Source organism: Amaranthus tricolor, chromosome 5 (assembly GCF_026212465.1).
Source record: "Amaranthus tricolor cultivar Red isolate AtriRed21 chromosome 5, ASM2621246v1, whole genome shotgun sequence".
Classification (NCBI taxonomy): Eukaryota; Viridiplantae; Streptophyta; class Magnoliopsida; order Caryophyllales; family Amaranthaceae; genus Amaranthus; species Amaranthus tricolor.
In genome coordinates, this window is record NC_080051.1 from 26233414 (window position 1) to 26255578 (window position 22165).

Sequence of the window (22165 nt, forward strand, 5' to 3'; positions counted from 1 at the left end):
CAATTTGGTTGATTTTTTGGTCCAAACCCTACAATATTAGGCAAGGTTGAAGAGACTTGCATGAGTAGTGAATTATGTTGGTATTAGGCAATACCATGTGAAGTCCTCATGGCCACTCAATCCATCCTTATTTTTGGCTAGCTATTTAATTAAAGAAAATAAAAAAGGAAATATAATTTGTATTTTCCATTTGATTTTCTAGGGTGTATGTCTCCATCTTCACATTTACTATTTGTTATTAAGTCAATGATCCAATTCCCTCTAAGGTCTTTCATTTATTCATTCATGTTCCTTTCTATTTCTTGCTATTAGATCTTTTATCTATTTGAGAATTTGGATGTTAAGTTTTAGAACATTAATTGGTTCATTTATCCGGTGGAAAAAATACTTATTACTAATACAAAATTCACCAATAATAAATATATTTTTATATTTGTTATTTGTGGGTAAAGTACTTTCTAGTTACTTTGTAAATATCGATTCTTGTGACGCTCCATTACTACAGTTACGTCGTGCAATAACAAAGTGTAGGATACAACTATGCACGCTTAAAGATGCAACAAAAAGTAATCGAAAAGTATTTTAAATGAATACATGATATACAAGTGAGATTTTTATATAATAATTTAAAAGGTGAAATTTTTATCATCGAAGAGGATAATTAAATGATGCAAACTCAAACAATTAAAAAATATTAATAGGTAATGTATTTTATTAGACTATATAATAGTGCACACTACACAACCAAAAGATTCAATGAAGGTTCTCTAAGGTTGGGCTTACAGGTGCAACTCATATTGCTGACTTTAGCGGACAATTGTGAATTAAGAAAATTTATTAAATGGATCATTTTGTAAGATGCAGGCTTGTGGATAGTTATAGGAAGCGCTCTTTTTAAGAATCTTTCTTGAGTTGAAAGACTCTTTGATCATATTCTCTTTTATGGATATGAATTGTCGCCTTTCTTTTTTCCCAGACCCTAATCAATGTTCTTACACTGATTAATTGGGGTCTTTTTGTATCTTACACCGATTAATTCGACTATAAAATATAATATGCAAAAATTTAATTTCTTAAAGTTTAAATAATGCAGTAGTTCACTGTATGGCTCCGCCACTTTTAGCAGTTTTTCCTCCTCAAACAAAAAGTTTTCATCTTTATCCTTTTGAATCTAAATAATTAACATATATTTATTTCATAGCAAAGGTTTATATTTATTTTATTTTCTATATAAATTAACAGATTCCAAAGTTCTGAAGAAATATTTTTGGCTCCACAGTTCGTACATGTATGTATATGCATGATGCAATCAATTGAAGTACTAAGCATCACGTACATTTAGGATGTATATGCATGCTTTCAATTGATTACATAATCATAGCTGACAAAACCTAACAAATAAAACCTATTACAAAAATAAATTTTAAAAAAAGCAAAAAATAACCCTTGCAATACTTGTCATTACAATTGTAGTTTTTTTTTTCAAATATATGCATTGTTTCTTTATACAAAACTAAAAACAAATCGGGTTTTACCCGTTTATCGCCTTTCGCCCTTAAAATACCCTAATACAAAAATTAAACAAAAAAAATAAGGAAAAAAAATTTGAGCCCCTACTATTAAATATTGGGAGGTGGAGAAATGAATAAGCATTAAAAAGACCAGCCAAAACTGGGAATAAACAAGAAAATAGGAAGAAAAATACAAATTCTAATATTCAACCCTTCTACAACTAATCAAAATTTACAAATATAATATGGTGTGAAAGAATAAAATTAATCAATCACCACTGCTAATTAGATTCCAAACAAATGAAGTGTTGAGTTTGTAGGACCTCATTCATGTAAAAACTGAAAGTCCAGATTCTCAAGAAGCTCCTCGGCTGGTCTTACGTCTACAAAATCTTTCGATACCATGGAGTTCGATATATCGTCGACAGAGAACGGGATGCTGCATCCGAAACCCAAACATACGTTTCAGCGAATTATTCGAGAAAACCATACTTAATTTTTCATATACAACCACTTGAGTTTTACCTGGAACTATCGTCTAGCAAAAAGGAATTGCCATCGGCATTGTTGGAGTCCTCTATCATCACGACTCTCATGCTCGAGATTACCTACAGGTCAGGGAACCAAATATTCGATGAGCAACCGAATATGTTGGTGGTATATGCATTGGCAGAAGTAAAGGTGCTCATTCGGGTTAACGGATCGATTTCGGATCAAGTTTTTCAGGTCGGTCCAGAATCGAATTTTGTGTCCATGTTGATTTTAATATAATTGTAATTTCATTTTAAGCCGGGTCAAGTCAGGTTCAATTATAAGGTCGGGTGAATATTAGATCGTCAGGTCTGTTTTGAACACCTCTAGGCAGAAGCATGTTCGGGTTCAGTAGTGTGCAAATGTTATACTTCAAGTAACAAATGTTGTGGCCCCTTTATTTTTTTGTGTGTTTTATCTGATTATCATAATCAATTTTTGGACCCCATGATTAAAATCTAGCGTCCGCCACTGGGTATATATGAGCACAAAAAATAAAAAAGGCTTACATCCTGCGACACGCTTCGAGTATTATAGTTGTCATCCCAATACAAGGTACATATTCTGTACAGTTGCTGCACACTTAATACCTGAAACATACACAAAACATCAGAAAATAGTGGTTTTTTGCATCAAACATAACTCTCATTTCCCCATCATCATCATACCCGGTATCTCCCGCTCATAAGAACTATGGTCAGGGTCTGGGGAGAGAAGAGAGACGGCAACTCATTCCCATAAAGAAGAGTGCCGGTTTTGGAAAATAGGAGCTAATTAGTAAAGATTGTCGTAAACTACAAAAATTATCCACTGGATATTGGCAGGAAAAAATAGTACGGATTATGTATAACTTATTATTTATCGGGCCAGCAAAAGTTGATAACAATTACTGCAGATCATAGCCTGAGGAATGGAAGACTTACGGGGCAGAGATCATTAGTTATTTCATCATAAGATATCCTGTACTTTTGATGTATAACCTGCGACAGGAAGCAACATCTTCCGTTAGTACACATAGAGACCACATAGATGAAGAGAAAGCTAATGCATATATCGAGAACTTAATTGAGATTCAAGGAGTCGGGGTAGTAATTTTAGGAAACAAGACCGTATTTTACATCTTGCAATATTTGGAAGAAAAAAAACGTACCAGGAACCCGACAGATTGTCTTATGTGTTTCAGTTCATCCCAGGAAGCACCAGCATACTGCGGAAGTAACATGGCGTAGACATTAGACCTCTAATCCCAAACTAGCCACAACAAGAAACATAGAACATAATATGATAAATTATACGCAAATATATCACATGATTCGCTAATATCCTCGCGAATCGAAAAAAGAGGATTATGGTCGGTTTTGGGCTATTCTTGGGAAATTTTGAGTGAATCGTGAATTCAAAAGCCGAATTAGCTATCGAATTATGTTACACTGGGCAAATTGCAAGAAAAATACCTCTTCCTTTGCTTGAGCACACCACAGTTCTAACTCTGCTAATCCAGCTTTCACATATTCTCCGTTATTAAAAGTACAGCATTCACGTCGTAGTAGTAGACTGAAAAATTTGAAAAAAAAATGATTGTATGGCTAGCAAAATTTCAAGAAAAACTCATACCGAAAAAAAAAAAACCAAAGATAAAACATACCTGTTGAAGAGTTGTACGTTGATATAAGAGAATATTTGGGTAAAGATTTTCTGACAAAGAACCGATGGGACCTACATGACACCCGAGCCCAAAACATAAAGAAATTTGAATACATCATTCGATGAGTTCAGAGTTTAGACAAAACACATAAATAAATAGGACTCAATAAATTGATCTACTTACAAAATTTTCTTTCAACATATAGAGAAGCGAGTCGAGGCACTCAATAATGGCCTGCCAGTGATTTACCGCAGACTCTTTCCCAAAAGATCGACCTGATCTCAAGGCTCCCTTGGATGTTCTAGGCGCCTGAAAATTGGCCGTGTATTGGAAGTGAAAAATATTGATATTTCTTTCAAGTTAAAATGAACACAATTAACCCAATAATAGATCTTCATCATGAAGCCTTTCCTGCAAACTCAATTAAAGACATAACAAGAGATGAAAATAAGCAAGACATATAGCTTTATAAACATTACCTGGATACACAAGGAAAGCAACGATGACAACTCCCTCTTCAAGTTATCACGAATAATGCCATAAATTTTCTCCACATACGCAGTTAGCTGCTGCTTGAAAAGCAAAGCTGGGTATTTGGCCTCCACTTGACGAACGGTATCACCCGCTGGTGCAGCAAGACTATTGGAGGAAGGAGAGGAGCGAAAACCCTAGAATCATTTGGTTCATAAGCATATAAAATGTTAGATAACATATCATTGGGCTTCAACAATTAGTTTAATCTTTTGACATGGCATCAGAAGCCAACGTGACAAAATAGGTCACGGATTCAAATCTTGTCTACCCCTCATTTCAAATGGAATCAAGAGGGCGTGTGTTGCATCCACATTTCTAGCCTAAAGGGCTCTCTTATGAGGGAGCGTATTAGATTATATAACATATCCTGAACTTCAACCATTAGCTTTGGTCGTAATCCCAAGATATGTTATATACTCTAAAAATATACACTCACACCACTACTGAAAACAACAAAAAATAACATGACAAAGAGCCAATTACCATAGTCATCCTTCCGAAGAGGGATGTCGGAGGCGGAGGTTTACGCTGCGCTGTACCACCAGTAGCACCAGAAGCTTTAAGGCTCCGTTGAAGAAGGAATAACAAAGCCGACAAATTCGACAGCCAATAAGCCATGTGCTCATTGTTATCATCTTCGTTCTACAAGGCAGATGAAAACTAATAAGGGAGCCTTATATGAATTAATGCAACTTCAAATGAAAATAAGAGGCAAGCATTCATTAGAAAATGGGGACAAAAATCGCAAGTGAAACTTAACCTAGAATGTTCCTAGTGCTGGCATTATCGGACAATTGAGCAACAATAATAAATATTCACTTTGTGTCCCTACTAATTTTCGACCATCAGTCATACTTTACAAATTATTTCAAACACAAATCCACAGCTATCTGTATATCAATTTGAAAATTATATTCAACGTACTACAAATCGTATAAACTACCCATTAAAAAAAATCACCTCCCCATCCTTGATATGATTATAATGAATAGCTACACAACAAATTATCATCTAAATCTTTGTCGTTCCAAAACTCAAACAAAAATATTAGGACTGAGGGAGTAACCAATATGCATTACTTAAAAAACGTTGCCCGAAATACCATGACATCTCGATGACTAATCAAACCAGATTATAATTCCATGATACAACCTTATGAAACACCAGTATTCCATGCAGGCTAACGCAATCTAATTGACAGTCCAAGAATCACAGTACTGTAATCCTGATATTAGTTCAATAATCAATTTTCTTTAAGAATAGCTAAACAAGTGATTTCTTTCACCTCGATGGCAGAGCCAATCATCTGAATGAGGCGGTCAAACACACTAGTCCTCTCTGCTTCAAAAGATTTCCAATGGAGGAGACACTTGTAAATTGTAAAAGCTGCGACAGGCTTTCCTTGACTGAAGCCAATATTTTTTGTGACACATTTAATAAGAGCATCAACATTCTCCTGCGGCAAATTATAAAGTCTCTAGTTAGAATATGCACATGATTGATTGATAATAAGAATTCATTGAGAATTGTAAAATTATACTTGTTGGCGTTCAAAATGTGATCGATTAAATTTGTGTTCAGACTCAAAATCTAATTTCTTCACAGGCATTCCAGTTTGAGCTTCCTACATACATAATCTCAGTACAAATTCAGAATATCCAATTAACACGTACTGAAAGAATTAGGGAAAAAGATTGAATCCATCAAGCCTTACATTCACTTTGGAATCTTCGCTGACAAGGTGACCATTTGGCAATTTCTAAAGCAACACGAAGCAGAATATACAGGTTGATAATTAGTTGAGTTTAAATAGTTCTGAGAAGAGTTGCAGAAGAATAGAAGACCAATGAAAAATACCGAAGTAACAGATATTGGAGTTAACTCTGACAACGACTTCCCAGGTGCTGCTAGTAATGATTGCTGGTGCTGCCGAAGGACCATATTTTCTGATTCCATGTCAAAGATTTTCTCTTCAAGTCTAAACAAAAGCACCAGCACTTAATAAGCAACTCGAAACCAGGTGTTACTATATACAAGCAACTCGATAACCACATCACCATTCTGTGACCGCTTTTTTGCACTACGGGCTGAATATGTCCCCTTGTTTTTAGTTTTCACTGGATCCTTTTTGTGTGTGTATGTGCGCACGTGCGCGCGTGCGTGCGTATATATATATAGAAATATGATAAAAGTTGCACAAAAACTACCTTTGCATGTCAGTCTTCAACTTTATCATCCTTGATTCCGCATCTAGTGCCTGTTTCAAACGTTCTTCACTGAGTTTGCTTGTTTCTTCAAATTTCTTCTCGGTTTCATCAACTTTCTTCTCCAGTGAGCTGATCAAGTCCTGATCAAGAAAATTCAGATTTTACTGCATATATTTATTGGTAACAGCAAGTAATACAGAAAATAATAAATCTATTAAATGGAGAACTAACCTTGAGTTTCTCATTTTCCGCTGTAAGCTTCTCCACCATTACACTGTCAATAATTGGCACCTCCTGTATAACAGGTACATGTTCAACAATGCTTTTTGCAGCCTCACGCTCCTTTACAAGCAACTCCTTCGTTTCCTTAAATTGAAGCTCCATCTCTTGTAACGCGGCCTGTAGTTTTGAGTTCTCTTGTGTTTTAGCTTCTTCCAGATCAGCCTGCATTTAAATAACCCCCAGTCTTACTCAACTAAAAAACGAAAAGTGCTACCATGAGAGCAGCTTGCTTTGAGATCTCATTCAAGTAATGTCCCAGTATCAGTCATGCAAAACTAAAGCTCGGTGTAAAACCACAGAGCTATTCATTCAGTACACCATACAAGGGGAAAAACAACTAATGAGCACTCGGACTGATAACTCGCAGGCATTGTGCTTTCTACAATAATGTGAACTAAACGCACTCCAGAGTCCAAATGATATAGTCACATGATGAGAAAGGTAAATTGATAATAATGATAATTTCGATAAGATTAAGCTTGTCAATATTAAAATAAACCAAGTGAACAAACATTTTCCTTGCTCTACATCTCATTTAGCACTAACCCCAATAATACCCTTCTATTTGAATTTTAAATAGTCAAAAGGTAATGAAGGTGAAATTTCCTACGTTTTGTTTTTCTTTAGATTAACCATTGTGGTATGGGACGGGATAAATCTTAAAACACCTTGTGCTCATCCTCTTAACCCTTCCCTCAATAGTAATAACAAGAATTTTTTTACCCCAAAATCCAAAGCCTTTTAGCTAACCTGAGTATGCTGAAGGCACAAACGAAGTAAGTATTCATTCCACAAACAAGAATGTACATAGAAACCAAACCGGTAATAAACCTTAAAAACAATTTTACTAGAGACTAATGCTGAATAAGAGAGTCTGAATTTGGAAGACTAGCAAGCAATAGAGGAATAAACTAACCCTCATTCGTTTCTCCAATTGTAAGCGCCAAGTAAGCTCCTCAACTTGCTTTTCAAGTTTATTTTTGGCAGCTTGGAGAGCACCAGTCTCTCGTGCAGCCTGCAATTCCCAGAAGAAGATCGTTATAAGAAATACAGGCCTAACTAATTCAACCAACAGAACAGCATCCCAAAGAGAATGAAGAAAGGGGAAATGTAAATGTGCTTTAATCTCCGAATAACACTCCCATAAGTAAATCTCAAATCCAAAATCCCAACCCCAAAAGATAAAGGAAACCTTTTAGACAAAAGAGAAAGATGTAGAAGAAATCAGCAGTGGGTGTAAATCTCACTTGTATTCAAATCAACCAAGAAAATAGGAACCTAGCTCTTTAAGTTACTAGTAAGTTTCAAGATTCCTTTTTTTGCAACTTACAAATAGGCTCAATCAATTCATGAGAATTTAAATGTTGATTTGAAGTAGCATAAGGCAGAAAAAAAGAATAGCTTGATCAATACCGAAATAGAATACAAAAGACAAATGTTATACACCAAGAGAAAATTTTTTACCATCTTAAGGTTGCGCAATTCTTTACGAGCAACTTTACATCTCCATGCACATTGGGTAATGATGGCTGCTTTCTTCAATTTCAAGTAACTCTGGTGAGCTAAGAATTTGCGACAGTGACTCTGAAAGTGAGAGATTAAGTTAGGAAAAAATAAATTTGGCTAAAAGCTAAAGAGTATTTGGAACCCTGTTATTTTCTATACCCATAATGACTTACATTGATATGATAGAAGATAAGCCTAACATTTTATTATCTGCTTATAAATATTTAAGGAACATAAATCTAAACTGGATTAACAAAGTTAACATATTCCATTAGTTACCTGAATAAATATGGCAGCTTTAGTCTGTCGTCTGAACCGCATCTCGTCACGAGCAGCCATACCACGCATTCCGGTTTGAATGGAAACAGAAGAGCAACAGACTTCCCTGTATGCTTTTCGTGCAAGATGCATCCGCACAGCTGTTTGTATTCTCAAGGATGCAGCTTCCTGCCTCATTCCCTCATATACATGACGAGCAAGTTGTCCTACATAGTATATTTTGAGGTTAGTGCAATACGAAATCTAGAGGAAAAATATACATCAACTTTGCAAGATAAAAGTTGTAATGAGGGCCGCAAACACAGAGCAAAGAATACCTCTACAGACAGCTTGTATGTGTACTGCTGAACGGCATAGCACTATATAGCTTCTGCGAGCCAGATAAGAACGGACTTTTCTCTGGATGATACTTGCTGATCGTCCTAACACCTCACTTCTGCGAGCATCTAAATCAGCCATCTGCCCGGCCCTGAGGAAAACTTTTGTCTTACCAATCTGCGAGATTTTTTTTGCAATTAAGGAATGTAATCCAAAATTGAAAGAGAAAATCAAACAAGTTCCTGCTCAAATTTCTTTTCATTTCCTGTGACAGAGTAATGAACAGCAGACAGCCAGATCATACTACAAGCTAGTTAAAGGATATGCCCATTCCCAACAAAGCATAGTATAGTAAAAAGAGCCATTAAATATTGTTCGCTTGTAATCTATGTACAATAACATACGATGTATTCTATCATAAGTCAACTGGAAAATGTCAATTTGAATTAAAAGGGTAAGGCAGTATACACGTGAACCCCTTCCAAGTTCCAACCCCACCTAGGCAACCAACATAGGGTTATTGAGCTAAAGCAAAATTGTAATCATCGTTGTAAGCTAGCTAAAGAATGAAATCAAAAAGAACCCAGACTATTTGAGCACATAACATGAAAAGTCTGCATATATGCCCTCCTCAATAACATTATAAATTGGATGGAGCCATAACATATGAAGTTATGAACCTGTATACCCTCCTCAATAGAATAGTTGACCACTTGCAAGAGCAAGTAAAACTCACTCTTCAAGTCTGACATTTAAGACAGTTAGGTAACTGCATATATAGTTCAAAATCTCGGATGCAGTCGCAGTTGTAGTAACGGTCGCAAAACCACTTTCACGATCAATATGAAAACGAGCATGCAGATTTTTTTAATTTGTTGATAAACCCAAGATCGCCTAAACTACTTGATCAATTTTGCATTTAGAACATAGCAGTCAAAAATACAAAATCTTTTTACTTTGGAGATTAATTGACAAGTAACAAGTTGACAGAAAGACAAAGTATTACTAACACGACAACAGATATAGACAGCTATGAGCTATTTGTTAGTTTCTTAAAAGCCATAGCATCCCATCAAAAATTAAAAAAAATATGTAACACTTAGCCCTTTCCTATCCAAACATACAGAATCAACATTTGTTAGTTTCTTAAAAACTGAAGTGTCATGTTACAAAGACACCAATGTAAGTATCTATAGAGCTATACAAGTGAAAGAAAAGCATTTTTTGGTATATAATCAATATGAAAACGATAATATGATCATTCATACCTGATAACCTTCAAGTCCCACTTTCTCCAAAAGCCTCTTACATGCTGCGACTTCATCAGAACTATCAACAAAATGTAAGAGCATTCAGTTTATCTTTTATTCCTAGCAATGTGAATAGAAAGAGACATTCTTTACCTTCCATCTAGAACTTCTGGTGCAAGAATCCCAAACCGGTCTAGAAACTCGAGAAAGGGCTTCCTAGTGGGATATCCAGCACAGCTGATCCTAATAGCCTCTAGAACTCCCTAAAACAGTAGAAAATGTCAGTGCATGCAGCCATAGAAATTTAAACTTAACCAAATGGAAAGTGGGACATGCAATCCTCACCCCACAGCGTAGCTGTTGAAGGACATTCTGATTCTCAAAGATTGCTGGCTTAAGAAGATTATTCGGCTTCACACAGCGTATGTAATGAGGTTCAGTAGCACTCAGGGTTTCAAGTAGGGATACCAATTGTTGCTGCATAGAACATGAAGAAAATCACAAAGCCAAGCATTTTAAGAAATCATGCATGTAAAATAATATAGCACAGTGACAACATACCTTAAAGCGGGTACCTATAGAAGAAAACTTTGATGACTTGGAAGATTCCTCTGGTAAAGGGGGAAATAGATTTGCAACAAAGTAACATCTGGAAGCACTCAAAAGTGCTTGGTGTTCAGCAACAACATAGTCCTTGTTCTTATCCAGAAACAGTTCAGTTTGATAGGTAACCTAAAAAATGGAACCAAATCACTAAAGTTGTGCAATTTAATAAACTACAACTTACATATGCTGATTAAATTGCAGCTTACATCACCGGCGTAGTGGCAGATAGTAAAATCACTACGAGCTAATTTGGGCTTGCTGAACCGTTTATGATTTTTATATGTCTGATATAACTTCTGCGCAAATGTTTCATGTGTTGATCTTGGGAACATACTGGTCAAAGAAAAAGAGAAGAAAATTCATAATGAGTATCAACAAATCTAACTAGAGTGCTTAATTGTAGGTTATCTGTCTCTAAAGATCTATTCCTCTGCTTACCAAGCTTCATCCAGAAGTGCAATGATTCCACCAGGTTTCTGACAGAAAAAAAGTCCATAGTTAAAAGACCAGTTGTTAATAGCAAGACAGTAGGTTATATTTAAAGCAGTAACAGATTTGTATAACCGAAAATGGACACCACAAGCCTGTGAAGCATGGATTTCAGATAGAAACAAATCAAATATAAAGCATATCATTAGAAGTATTTAACAAGGGATTAAAGACCAAAGTAAATATGGCCCCGACGCCATATCTCAAAAGACAAAACAAGGTGACTGAAAAAATATCTCAAAAGACAATATCTCAAAAAAAATATGGCCCCAACGCCATACCTCTAAAGAAACTCAACTCAAGGTGGGATAACGAAAGGTCAGAGATATGCAAACCTATCCATGCTTCCCTAGCTGACGAAAATTGTTTCAAGGTCCCACTCGGCCGTAAATTAATCCACAACAATAGCCAATTACTTCACGTGTATAAAAACCATAACCAACTTAAGGCAGTCTATTACAATCCTAAACGAAGTACTCATACTGGACTTCTCCAAGCAAAAAAATGAAACTTACAGAAAAAACTAACTCAATCGTTTCATAAAATTAACATACAAATATTTCTTGTACACTTCCATTATTAGCTAACTAATTCTAGTATGTTAGGCGTAGATCCGAATCCAAAATCATGTGGTTAGATGAACAAGCAGGAAAACATCTAGTTGCAAAATAGCATAGTGTTCAAATATTCCCCCAAAAGAAAAGAAAAGAAAGATGCAAAACTGTGCCAACTTCAATCCTTAAAGACAGAGTTCAAAATTCAAACACAATTAGCTTCCTTCCACAAAAACAACAGCAAATCAAAGGAAAAAAATATCCTCCACAGGAAGAAAAAGTTTTGTCACAGCCCTATCCTAAAACCAACTGAAATTACATATACAGGACAAGGAACATATTAGATCTGCTTACTGCATGAATATGATGTAGCAACTAGAAAAAATAAAAAAGGTTCGTATATAATATTGCAAAATACTGAAATTATACATTTAAGAATACACATCAACCGGTGAAACTACGTTTTTCACATTTACACTCATCAGAAGTAAGAAAATCATATTTAAACAAAACCCCAAAGACTAAAAATTTGAGCCAATCCAAGCAACTTCCCTGCACATCACCAGAAAATATCCCACAAACTAACCTTTTCAATGAGATCCAGAACATCTTGATTATCAATAAATTCAATGTAGCTCCAATTAATTTCTTCTTTTTCATATTCCTCCTGTTCCATCTTGAAAACATGCTGCAAAAGAAATTCTGATATGTTATCCTAACATGGAGATAGGGACATATCAATTCCTATGCAGGATGATGAGTGAGTTCTATGATATACAAACCTGATTAAAATGTTGCTGAAGCTTCTCATTCGTTAAATTTATGCAGAATTGCTCAAAACTGCAAAGGCATCAAACATACAAGTCACAACAATGTGTCATGAAATTTTGGATTACACGCACAGATTGATAAGTGTTAAACATTGAACATGATTAACATTTGAAAAAACATTTGTTTTTTACACACAGAAATAAGATTGTATTAGTACCACTTAATCATATTGGGATAACCGAATGTTGTTGTACGAATAAGATAGTACCATGCCTACCATCTTAAATAAAATATCAGTGTTTTGTGACGAATGTTACACATGATCAGTAAATCCAACTTAATATTGAAAATATATGCAAATAATTAAAATGCTTCACATTCTCTGTTGTCAGTGTCTTAGTACGACCAAAACTTCAAGCTTCTTTGAACAACAAAAAGGATAAAAAGCATTAAAAGATTTTTGAAAGCAAACATAAAAATGACATAATTTAATATTAAAAGTGATAAAAGTTATTAAAGTGTCAAAGAAACCGAGGACAGCAGGTCAGCATTCTCTATAGTCTGTAACTCTTGATCCATATCATCAACTCCACGACTACTCTTTTGGTCCCAATACTCACAAAAGATAACCCCACCAATCATAAAAGTAAAGGCATACCAGTAAAGCACCTGTTTGTTTTGAAACTCTCAAATCCATAGATATCCAGCACCCCAATTATGGACTTTGAATTTGGATCTTGACCAATTGAAGTGTTAATATTATTCACGAGCCTAGTACATGTTTAAAATGAAATACATGAGATTACAGAAAATTCAAAAATCAATATAAGAACCAGGTAAAAAATAGGGAAAACAAGTATATAATGTAATCTCTGGTTAATGTTCTTACCAATCAAACAACCTAGAGTATACAATTTTAGCAAGAGCATCTCTACTCAGTGCAGCAGATTCTGGATCCAAAGATTTGGTTATTGTCTCATCACGAGTAACCATTATTCGTTTACAAAGAGAATCTTCTAGTGCCTTTGGATCACACCTGAACAACATTAAATCAAATTAAGAAGTTAAAATCTCATTCTGGATAAGTCAGGAAAGAGAACTTTCTACAGCAACATTCGTGTTTTACATGAAAAGTTCAGCAGCTGTTTGCAAATGGAATAGGGACTTCTCATCTTTTGGTTCAGATGAATCCATTTCCTTCCCCTTTGTAAACTCAATGTTTCCCAAATGAAGAACAGCGGCCACAACTCTAAAAATTGCTTCCTGAGAATCAAAAGCAATAAAGAGAGCACATCTCAGGTACAAGTCCGTTAATGTGGGTTTTGCAACACAAGGAAGGAGTGAATAGAAGTACCTGCTCCTCGGGGCTAATTCCAACCACATCCATTGCTCTTATTGTTGCAAGGTATTCTTTGCCATCGTCAAGCCCTTCCAGCTCAATACAATTTGATTGGTTCAGATAATGAAATGTTCGTGGGTTCCCCAACTTGTATTTCTGGACAACCTGGATTGATGAAAGATACATTAGACGACAATCATCCACAAACAAAACATCGTGAGTTTTGCATAAGAGAACACTATGCATTAACTCCTTACTTCTTTGGGTGCAGCACAAAGCATGTAGAAACAATGATAATTTCTCTCTGGATCAGATACTTGACACACACGTGATCTTTCCAACAAATATGTTCTTATTGCTGCTCCAGATATTCTTCCATTCTGGTCAAATTGAATCTCCACAAACTTCCCAAAACGACTGCACATTTCGGACATTCATTAAACAAATCATGCAACAAAAAAAGAAACAAAAATACTCCAGAAATCATCCAAGCTTCTACCTGGAGTTATTATTTCTGACAGTCTTCGCATTACCAAATGCTTCCAAAACAGGATTAGACTGCAACAGTAAAAGGGTGCATATATTAATAAGAACTGACAGACAATCAATAGTGGTATTAAAAGGTGGTAATGAGAACGGGTTTTAGTGTTAATTTTTACAAAATGTGTTTTATTCCACGGTAATAAAGCTCTCATCCGCAAGTATGTGTTTTTCTTTGCAATTTGTTGTTACCACCTAATACCACATTTTCAATTGATGATGGAAGGGAATAAATTTTGTGAAGAAAAATAAATGAACATAGTGGGACAAGCATGAATGCATGAACATCAACATTGTCAAGCACAATTCCTAACTAAATTGCATTAAAACTTTCATTATCATTCCCAACATTTAATACCAATATCTAAACAGGCCGTAAATATAATATACAAACTTGTTTCGGGATAATATCAAACTGCAAATGGAATTTTTTTCTTCATTATTTCAATAGAAACAAACATAAAGTAACAAAAAGTTGTTCTGAATCATATCATTGAAAACGATATCACCTCAAGAACTTTCTGTTCAATACTTCTTCCTTCAGATGCAGTTGCTCGGCCCCCCATATATGCAAGATAACGCATGAGCATTTTCGTACTTTCTGTTTTACCTGCCCCACTTTCCCCACTAACTAATATTGACTGACTAATGCCTTCATTCATCATCAATCTGTAACCAAATGCAAAATACCAATGAGGTTCATAAACAGATACTTTAACCAAAGTAAAGCTACAAACCTTGATACATCATGTCCATTACCCAACAGATTTGTTTCTCAAAAAGAGATGAGGCAATATGATTATGTTGAAAAGACAAAGTAGAAGGGAAAAAATACAGAGATAAATTAAGTAATATATGTTTCTATCTTGGTCTCTACCATTAAAAACAGTCAGAATAGACGATGTGAAAGATGTACGGTACCGGTATGAAGCGTCTGCAATTGCAAAAGGATGCGGACTGAGCTCCCCAAAACCTGCACCCTTATATTGCTCCATCATATGTATGTCATACAAGTGAGGTAGTCTTCTAAAAGGATTTACTGCAATTAAAATGCTCCCGGTATAAGTCTGCGGACACAAAATCATTAATCAGTACCAATGTAGTCCGAGCTTCACAGGCCAGCATAACAGTCAAAAGAGATAGCATTAGCTGCATCAGAAGAAATCACATTACAATACAGTAGGAATATCATACGATTATGTTGTGTTCACCTTGTTTCAGGTCGTCGTTATTTATGACAAACAGATCCCTTATAAGTTATAAAAAATAACAACAGCATAACTACTAAAATCGACATTAAAGTAGCATCGGCTATCAAGACTTCTAAATTCTGATCTACTATAAAAGCATTGTGCATTAAATAAGCCAATATTATTGTTGAAGCTATTGTAGTTGTTGATGCTATTCTCGGTATTCTTCTTTTTGGTCATTTTATATTAGATAATAACGACACCATGACTATCATTAATAAATTTGAGAAACTTTTATAAAATAAAGATAACTATAGTATTATTAACCTAATGTAGTAACAATGCTTTCCGATTACAAACAATGCAGCAATGTAAAAGTCAAAACAGGAGTGCTAGTAACAATTAATTCCACATTTGAAAAAAGTTCAATCCCCGCAACAATGGATAAAATACCAAATATCTCATTTGATTTAGGCAAACAAAAAATTAGCCTAAATCACATCCATAGAATGACTTTTCAACAATCAGAAAATTCCTTACATAAGCTAGTAGATGCAACTTTATTAACAAGAATCAATAAGGTCAGATGCCAGAAGAAGAGATCACATCTCACTAAGGATGATAACATCATAAATAGAATCAGTATCCCATATAAAAGCATAATTAGACTAGGCAATTGCAAGAAACGTAAATAATAAATACCCTATACAAGTATAAATATACTAACATATATTTCGTTAATATCATATCTAGATTTCAGGTTCTGCAACACTCCAGGTTCATGTAAATAAGCCAACTTTGTCATGTCATCCACCCCACACTGAGGAGCTTCCGGGTCTTTTGGATATACATTTGAAGCATGAACTACAACCTGCATATCATATGAAAGCATAAATTCATCAAAAAGGAACATGACATTAAACCAAAAGAGAGTATCTGAAGTACAGAACTAAACAATCATCAAGGTACTTATTGGCATCGAACAGGGTAGGATATAAAAAAAGAGCCTACGGAAATGGAATAGACTATAAACAAATCAGAAATTCAAATAAAAATAAGCTAGTCTGAGTTGCATCAGCTTATGATTCAAGAAACGAAAACAATACACCTGGATGTAAGACACATTTTAAGCCAAATACATTATCAATGGAGCCAAAGATTTTTATTTCATTGATTTTAAATTATACTGGACTATAGTCAATGGCTCATTAATCACGTGCACGTCTAATTTATGTGAAGTTGTTGATGATGATTGCTATCAAGGGTCAATTAGAAACTCGATCTATGTCATGAGACAAGGCAAATCACTGCTCACCGTTTTTCCTGAAGTGCAAACGACCTTTAAGTTTTCACCTTTAATTTCAACCACTTCACCGTCTATCCAAACATCATTAGGGTCCTCAACCCAAACAAGAGATCCGACAGCTAAAGTGACTGAAGCAGCCTGAAAAATACAAAAATAACTAAGTGCCATTAAGATTTATTCACAACCTGCTATAGCAGCAAAACACCTTTACACTGTTAAAAATATGCAACATGAAAAAAGGACAAATTGTACGCATCAAAATATTTAGCAGAATATCAACATAGTAATGACATATCAGACTTAAAAGACCTAACGTAGGCATGTAATATTCATACAAAGGTTATAGTTATATTTTTTTACCTGTTACAATATAATATAATTTGTTGAAAAAATATAGAGATAATCTTAATCTGCTACTTTTAATTTTGAAACACATGCACCACTAAACGCTACTTAAACCGGTACTCTACAAACAAGAGTAATATTTTTGTAAAGTAACATTTTAGCCTTATTAAACCACTTATTTAGCTACTCAAATTGCTACGTTGAACACGCCCTATTTAAGATTTGCATTGGTAATAAGTAGTAGCTTTGTATCGGTAAGTAAAATGATGTTCTAAATTATATTAATATTGTATAATGATATTTAATATAGCATTTAAAACTTTAACGACATGTATAATGGAACAAATAAAATAAGATAAAACAACACTTTGTACTAATAGGAGGGAAGAAGGCATAAAATCACATTTATCCTTGACCTATCTATAAACTTACCTCTCAACTTTGAGAAAACAGTTACTATATCAAAGCCTCTCAAAATCATAATATGTATGATTGGACCGCTATGTCATACCACCACCTGCACGTGGTCCACTAATATGTCCACATTTATAGAATCGGAAAGTGTGGCAGAGAGACTGAAGACGTAAGAGTAAGATGCAACCATACAAGAGGTAATGTGCAAATCAGAGTAAAGACCATTATACTCGGCTCACACAAGAGAACACTCCGCTAATCCACATGGGCAAGCAAAGGTCAATCCCAACAACATGTTGTTTAGCTATTGAAAAGGTCTTTCCTTACAATCTACGGCATCACTGTCCAGGACATCTATCTAATAATATATCACAAATTCTTGTGAGAGACTTGTGAGAGACCATCTCTCTGAGAGACCATCTCTCTGAGAGACCATCTCTAATTAGGCTAGCCCAAAACGAAAAACATAGAGTAAGTTTCTTGATAGGCATTAAGAATATTGTAAGTAGGCATTTAGAATATTGTAAGTACCTAAGTACTTACTCGGTGGGCATAAAGTATATTGCAAGTAGGCATTAAAGATATTGTAAGTAGGCATTAAGGATATGGTAAGTAGATTAGTAGGCTAATTTTTTCGGCAGGCATTAAGAATGTTGTAAATAGACATTTTAAGTACTTACTCGATGGGCATTAAGTATATGTAAGTAGACATTAAGGATAATGTGAGTAGGCATTAAGGATACAGTAAGTGCACATTAAGGTTTAATGAATGGGCCTGAGAGACGTCTCTTAGAGAGGCAATCTCTCAGGATACCAGCTGATAATATATTGTGATCTAATAATGCAACAGTATTGAAAATATATAGAAAAAAATAAAATGACATGAAGTTTAAATCAAAGACGAAGGGCTTTTCATCTCAAAGATTTCTTGGGCTAAAAATAAATTACTTTAAATGGCATGGGTTAAAAATCTTAGAGTACAAATTTATTAGATTATGAACAAAAATACATTAGGCCAACTACATGATTTAGGGGGTTAATTAAGAAGGTAAATTATGGTTACAACATATCAAATGAAAATTTTGTCTAAATTTGTGATGTTGAGGGAAAATCTATTTAAGAACCTTAATTTGAGTAATTAATCATGGATAAATAAGGTAATTAGATTTGCAATTGTCCAAAGTTTGTAGATACCTCAAAAGTGAAGAAAGAACAAAGGGTCAAAATTCAGCTCCCCACCCCTTCGTCTCACTAGTTCTAGACAGCACCCTTGTGGGTATTTCCCCATTTTTTCCCCAAATTTTAATGCATGCTAGAAATTTTTATAGATTCTAAAAATAGACTTCAAGGGCTTCTGTTAGCAAATTTGTTAAAGTAGGACACGACACAGTATTCTAAAAACACATAAAAACTAACTAAAGGCTATTAAGTAGATTATGCTATGGACTGTATAATAGACGATAGTGCAAAAACAAGCCCCTTTTTAATTTGCACCATGCTATGGATTTTTTTATGAACTTTTATTTTGGAAAATGAAATTTTCATTTGCATCAAAACAAAGAAGATACATCATGGTTAGGCATCTCATCCTACTATAATTCTGCATCAATATGAAGAAGGTACCCACCCTCTAGGAAGAGTTGTACCAGCTCACTATGTTTAAATGGAGTTTAATTTATAAGAAGATAGAAATATAAATTAGTTGGCTAGACGCCTAGGCCTTTGAAGAGTACTTTGAGTCATATGGTTTGATTATTACATTGACGTCCTAAGAAAGATTAGTTTAATTGATATTCAATAAAATTGATTCCAACAAGAGCTAAGGTTGAAAGATTAGATCTAGAGTAAAAAGTGGTAAAGTTAGTTATTGATGATGTTAACGATTATGTTGGTTGAAAGAATAGGTTTTGAATAAATTAAGATAATTTACTTTATTGTGATAAGTTATAACTTGGGTGTTATTTTGGTACATGAATTCGGAAGAAAGCTTTGCATCCATTGTAAGCAATCAAAGGAGAAATGTTGGAATCTGAGCCTTGAGAAGACTTTACTAGTGGACAACTGAGGATGGGAAGAGTGAGAATTGAGGAATATAATTTGGTAATGAGCAATGAGAATAGAAGAGGATTAACAAACCACTTCTTTAGAGAACCCTAAAATCTTATTGTCTAATTAACTCTCTCTCGGCGAGATTTCCTTACACCACCTATAAGGCCTAATACTTCTCATGATATCCAACCCTGAAACCCACTTAGCTGGTTATTAGGTGGGTTTGTGAATAGGTATCTCGAAAGGTAATTGGTATGAGATAAGCTGGTTTATCTTATTTTGTTGCAAAATCTATCTCGTGTAACTGTATATGTGTATTCAAAGATGAGTATTACTCCCCTTGAATGGTTTTCCCAAACCTTACAACTAGCCTAAATTTTGGAAGTACTAAAAAATATCCGAAGATGATTGCCACACTATCTCATACCCTCTCTTTTGAAGGAAACAACGTGATTTTACTATATTAGAAAAAACCTCAATAATAACTGAATCATCCTCACCAATCACGTTAAGCACAGCATAAAACCCAACCATAAATCAAAATGAAATCCTAAATACTTGAATTGTCGTTCATTCGACACAAAAGCAGTAATATGTTCAAATCTTTGGCAATAAAATACTGCATTTTGTTGCATACTTGGGCTCTTATTCATTGATAATAATCATATATAGTACAAGGATCGCAAGATAAATTATGCAACAGGATCACAGTATAATTCAATCTAGGACTATCTCGAGATAATATTCTTGCACAAGCAATGAATAGTGTAAAAACGCAAATGGGAAACTCTAAAAACAGCACAAGAAGTGTTTATTTAGTCATCTTATCGAAAATTTTCAAGATTCGCCATTGCCACCTTGTCGACAACTGATCATAACAAAACCATCAAAAACACAAACTAATGGAATTTTCCTAATCATTTCCATCTGGCAGACATTTCTGCATTTTCCAGTTGGATAATTTCAATGGACATCAATTTCCATTATCAAATCTGAAATCACAAACATAACAAGGCCGGACCAATAAATTATGCTTATCAACATATCCCAACAACCTCAAATTATACCCCTTTAATAATAAAAGTTGATCCTCCAACAAAATACTAATGATAAAAGTAAAAAAATAAAAATTCGAGCTCGCCTCAAATTCTGCCACAAATGTAGTAAACTCAATGCATAAAATAGGAATCGATCAGTCAAAAAAGTCAATAATCAGCAAAATCAGTCAATGGACCAACAAATTAAATCCAAAAATATGGAAAAATGCAACTAAAATATCAGAAAATCACAGCAAATTATGTAAACTACAAAAAATTCAAGGAAAAATTACCATTGTTCTTTAATTCAGATCAAAGTCCTATGGTTGCTTCTCGATCTGGGCTTCTTTTTGCTCCTTTCTACAATAAATTCCACTTCATAAAAGCCCAAATCCTTAATTATTCCAAAAACCCAAATTAAAAATCTTTTTTTTCCTTAATTAAGCAGGAATATCAAATAAACCCAGAAACCTAGTTGCAAAAAACTCTGTTTTTCCTCTGTTTTCTGCACTCTAAAGTTTTCTTCCAAATTTTTTCTTCAAAAAAATGTAAATCCTTTTTTTCACAAAGGAAATGTAATCAAAAAATGGTGAATCCAAACTTCATTCTCCCCCCCAAACAATTTCTGAAGAGAAAAGGGTTGTGAGGAAGAAAGAAGAGAGAAAGAGAGAGAGGAAAATAAATAAATAAATAAATAAAGAAGATTAAAAGTTTAATAAAACCCTGCTGAAAGCAAAGGATGATATTTAATTTATTTATTAGTATACTTACTGTTAGAAATCTTTAATTTCCTTTTTCTGTAAGACTACATTCCTTAATACAACTGCTAATCTGCTAAATGGTTCTAATTACTTCAAATTAATGAAATCTTTGTTTTTGTACTAATGATAAAAAAAAAATAGTATTATTGAAGAGTAAAATATAGTGCAGAAATAAGGAATAAGCTTTTTTTTTTTTAATACCTGATTCATTGATAAAGAGTCATATGAGTTTATGACATCTACACCAAAGATAAAAATTAACAAATACATAACAACTTTAACTAAAGATAATTCAAAATTAACAAAACTATTGTTGTATATGAGATTTGACAATACTAAATATCCTCTTTCGATCTGTTGTATTCTTGAGATAGAATTGAATTTGATGTAGTTGATGGTAATTGCAATTTTAGTGTCTGCTGCATTAACTCATTAATCTCTACCAACAAATCAATTACAAATCAAACTTCATAACTCCAAAGTCTCACCAAGAGAGAGATCAAAACTCAGTATATAGGTAGAATCAACACAAGAAATGATCAGAAAAATCTTTTTAAAATGGCTTTTGATTTGTAAGTTTATTTTTCTCTAATAAATAACTAATAGTCAATATTTAATTTTACAAATATATTTACTTTATGAAAGTGACTTATCTAGCTAACTTAAAAAGAAAAAAACAAAAATGTTTTCTAGCCGGTTAA

At 34.2% G+C, this 22165-nt stretch overlaps 1 protein-coding gene across 1 annotated transcript; it reads right to left on the reverse strand.

Annotated features, from left to right (window-relative positions):
- Positions 1 to 1134: 1134 nt before the first annotated feature.
- Positions 1135 to 21423, reverse strand: LOC130813915 (myosin-6-like). Its single transcript, XM_057679822.1, has 39 exons — positions 20997 to 21423; positions 16868 to 16996; positions 16280 to 16423; positions 15284 to 15429; positions 14872 to 15031; positions 14322 to 14380; positions 14080 to 14239; positions 13838 to 13987; positions 13610 to 13746; positions 13373 to 13519; positions 13153 to 13254; positions 12495 to 12552; positions 12299 to 12400; positions 11108 to 11145; positions 10876 to 11002; positions 10625 to 10795; positions 10409 to 10540; positions 10217 to 10326; positions 10082 to 10142; positions 8813 to 8990; positions 8496 to 8701; positions 8175 to 8294; positions 7627 to 7725; positions 6660 to 6872; positions 6429 to 6568; positions 6079 to 6199; positions 5936 to 5980; positions 5762 to 5845; positions 5507 to 5677; positions 4705 to 4863; positions 4167 to 4355; positions 3871 to 3996; positions 3688 to 3758; positions 3497 to 3596; positions 3193 to 3249; positions 2966 to 3022; positions 2552 to 2632; positions 2037 to 2119; positions 1135 to 1950 (listed from the first exon to the last, which is right to left on the reverse strand). Exons 1-39 carry the CDS (start codon positions 20997 to 20999, stop codon positions 1836 to 1838), a joined length of 4551 nt encoding a protein of 1516 aa, XP_057535805.1. The 5' UTR covers positions 21000 to 21423; the 3' UTR covers positions 1135 to 1835.
- Between the last annotated feature and the right edge of the window lie 742 nt (positions 21424 to 22165).